The following is a 3,181-nucleotide window of genomic DNA, read 5'->3' as shown; positions in this document are numbered from 1 at the left end:
ACAGTGTCGAGCAGTGTAACACTGTGTCATAGTTGGAACACTTTGTGTACGACACAGTGTTACACTGTGTCATCTGTGTACGTTGTTGGAAAACACCCATTGATTCGGGGCAGTGAGAGAGCCAAGTTACTAGGAACACTGGATCTGAATCAAAGCAAGTAAAACCACATTCGGATCGGGAGTGATCCCGATTGATCACGGCTCGATTGGACACCACCAATCACAGCGACCGGTGCTTAGGAGCTTTGTAGTCTCAAGCGCTGTGAGTGGCTCGTGTCCAATTGAGCCGTGTCCAACTGGGTGCCACCCCTCGGATCGCATACACCACACCGTTTCGGCACTAGTGCAAAAGTTACTAGCCACTGACACCGAGCTACATCAAATGAGTGCACATCAATCGAATTCGATCCAGGATCTTAAAAATGAAAAAAGGAAGCAGTTTAGCACAAAGTAATGAGTAAAGCATAATTTGAGCACTCACTGTTGCTCACTGCCATATAATGAAATAAGCAGGAAACGAGAGAAAATGTTTGTGGAAAAACTATTGTAGAGCATGACACTTACATTATCATTTTTGTCTCCTTTTTTTATCTTTTGTTTTTTATTTTTATATTTATTACTACATGTATATATACACAGTACTTCATCATCTGAGGAAGAAAAATAATGATAAAAAAACTTGATAAATATTCCTTTTTCAAATAAAGTTTATGTTTAATAAAAATTTTAATAAATAACAGTACTCTTACATCACAGTTAATAGTAATCCTTTCTTATGACTATATAACCCATGGTGGAATAAACAAGGTGTACCATTGCGCATCCTGGCTGTGAATGGCGGGGATAATCTGGGGTGGGGAAACCAATGAAATATTTGACCCGAAATCGTGTTCTTTCGTTCATTCGTGTTTTGCATTTCGGGTCAAATTTCCCATTGGTGGCTACTGCGCAACCACGGGAATGGTACACCTTGTTTATTCCACCATGATATAACCTATTAACAAGTAAAATTATATTCTGGAGCTATGGGTGGATCCATATATTTGTTTGGTTTTTGAAGGCTAAAATAAAACAAGTTTTTTTCATACAAAGGATGAATTTTAATCAATGATATATTCTCCGTTTTTGTTGATGACCTCTTGCCATCTTTCCAACAATTTCATTATTCCGCTCCCATAGAAGGTCTGGGGCTTAGAGGCGAAAAATCGGTCAAAGTACGTTTTCACAGATGTCTGATCAGCGAACGATTTCCCGTTGAGGGAGTTTTGCAGGGACCGGAACAAGTGGTAGTCGGATGGCGCAAGGTCTGGTGAATACGATGGGTGGGGCAAAACATCCCAGCCAAGTTGCACTAATTTTTGCTGAGTGATTATTGCAGTGTGGGGTCTGACGTTGTCATGATGGAATATGACATCTTTGCGATTGACCAGTTCTGGACGTTTCTGTCGCAATGCTTGATTCAATTTCGTTAGCTGCGTGCAGTAGACCTTCGAATCGATCATTTTTCCCTGAGAAAGCAGCTCGTAAAACAGCATACCACGATGATCCCACCATATGGATAGCAAAATCTTCTTCGAATGCAGGCCGGCCTTCGGGGTGGCATTTGGCGGCTCGCCAGCGGTTCCCCACGGTCTCTTGCGCACTATGTTGTCCTAGATGATGCACTTTTCGTCGCCAGTCACTATTCGTTTGAGAAACGGGTCGCTTTCGTGCCGCTTCAGAAGTGAATTGCAGATGGATATGCGGTTGGCCAAGTTCTCCTCGGTCAGCTTGTGCGGCACCCAGACATTGAGGCGGGACACGTAGTCAAGCTGTTGCAAATGCCTTTGTACGGTTCCATAACCTATTTTAAGTGTCTCCGCAATCTCTCGCACCTTTAGCGTCCGGTCTTGCTCAACCAATGCCTTGATATCATTCGAATCAACCTCGGTGGGTCGACCGCTGCGGGGTCCATCTTCAAGACTCGTATCTCCAGAACGAAATTTGGCAAACCATTTCTGAGCGGCACGTTCTGTTAAGACATCGTCCCCGTATGCGCCGCATATCTTTCGGTGGGCCTCCGCAGCTCGCTTGCCTTTCTTGAAGTAATAAAGCAAAATGTGCCGAAAATGCACCTTATTCTCCAACATGTTTACAGGCCTGTAGCACAAACAAAACTAATGCCAATGAAACCAAATTTGATGATGAAAAGAGCGGACTGTCACCTTTCCAAAACACATTTGGATTGCCCGGTTAGGCAACCAGAACCGGAGATATTCGGAAAAAATTTGCACTATTAACAAAAACCGAACGAATATATGGATCCATCTAGCATTACAATACCGTAGTATGAAAGAAAATGGCGCTGAATCACGTGATTTAGCGAGCCAATCAGACCATTTTCTCACCTGTCACCTCTCTGATATCTAGAACTCTAACAAAAACAAATTGCTTTCCTTCGAATAACATATATTTTAGTATATATTATTAGGTTTGTTCTTCTTGCTTATACTTTGTACACTTTAGTGTAAGTCCGGATCTACAATAGTTGTTTTATGCCTTATGCCGTAAGAAACTGACCAATTACAGTCGAATCCGAGAAGAATAAGCGACTGTGATTCGCCCATTTCTTATGGCTTAAGGCTTAAAACCCTATTGTAGATCCGGGGTAAAGTGTACACTTTGGCGTTCTTCTTGTCGGAAGTGACATTAAGGTGTATGATTACATGCTGTTTGTTTTGAAAGAAATTCATTCTACATTGGTCATATCGTAGCGTCGAAAGCGTCGTAAGCATCATACGACTTTAAAATTGAAGCATCGGATTGGCTCAGGCAACAAACTTGTGACTTGCGACGCCTACGATACGACAAATGTAGAATGGCCTTGATACACTTTAATAACGTATTTTAGGCCGGTATTCATAGTCGATTCTTATTTCAAGACCGTCTTAAAGCGGGGTCTACAATAGAAATCGTAGCAATCGTAGAGTCTTAAGTCGTAGAAAATTAACCAATCACAGTAGAATATGAGAAGAATAATCGACTATGGCTGCTTTCCTTTTAGGAGACACAGTCGACACACTTGACACAAATCGACACACGTCGCTTTCCATTTACAATTTTGTTCAAACTCAATCGACGCACTTCGCCTCTGCTCGGGAGCAGAGTCAAAGTGTGTTTCAAGTCTGTTCAAGTGTAATTT

At 42.0% G+C, this 3,181-nt stretch overlaps 1 protein-coding gene across 1 annotated transcript; it reads right to left on the bottom strand.

Moving 5' to 3' along the window:
* Positions 1 to 1,631: 1,631 nt before the first annotated feature.
* On the bottom strand, positions 1,632 to 2,175 carry LOC108766868 (histone-lysine N-methyltransferase SETMAR-like). Its single transcript, XM_018516405.1, has one exon. The coding sequence runs from the start codon at positions 2,127 to 2,129 to the stop codon at positions 1,653 to 1,655; it is 477 nt and encodes a 158-aa protein (XP_018371907.1). The 5' UTR covers positions 2,130 to 2,175; the 3' UTR covers positions 1,632 to 1,652.
* Positions 2,176 to 3,181: the final 1,006 nt, after the last annotated feature.

This window comes from Trachymyrmex cornetzi, unplaced genomic scaffold (genome assembly GCF_001594075.2).
Source record: "Trachymyrmex cornetzi isolate Tcor2-1 unplaced genomic scaffold, Tcor1.1 scaffold637, whole genome shotgun sequence".
NCBI classification, from domain to species: Eukaryota; Metazoa; Arthropoda; class Insecta; order Hymenoptera; family Formicidae; genus Trachymyrmex; species Trachymyrmex cornetzi.
Note: the sequence above shows the minus strand (reverse complement) of the source record. Positions and strands in the feature narration are given on the sequence as shown.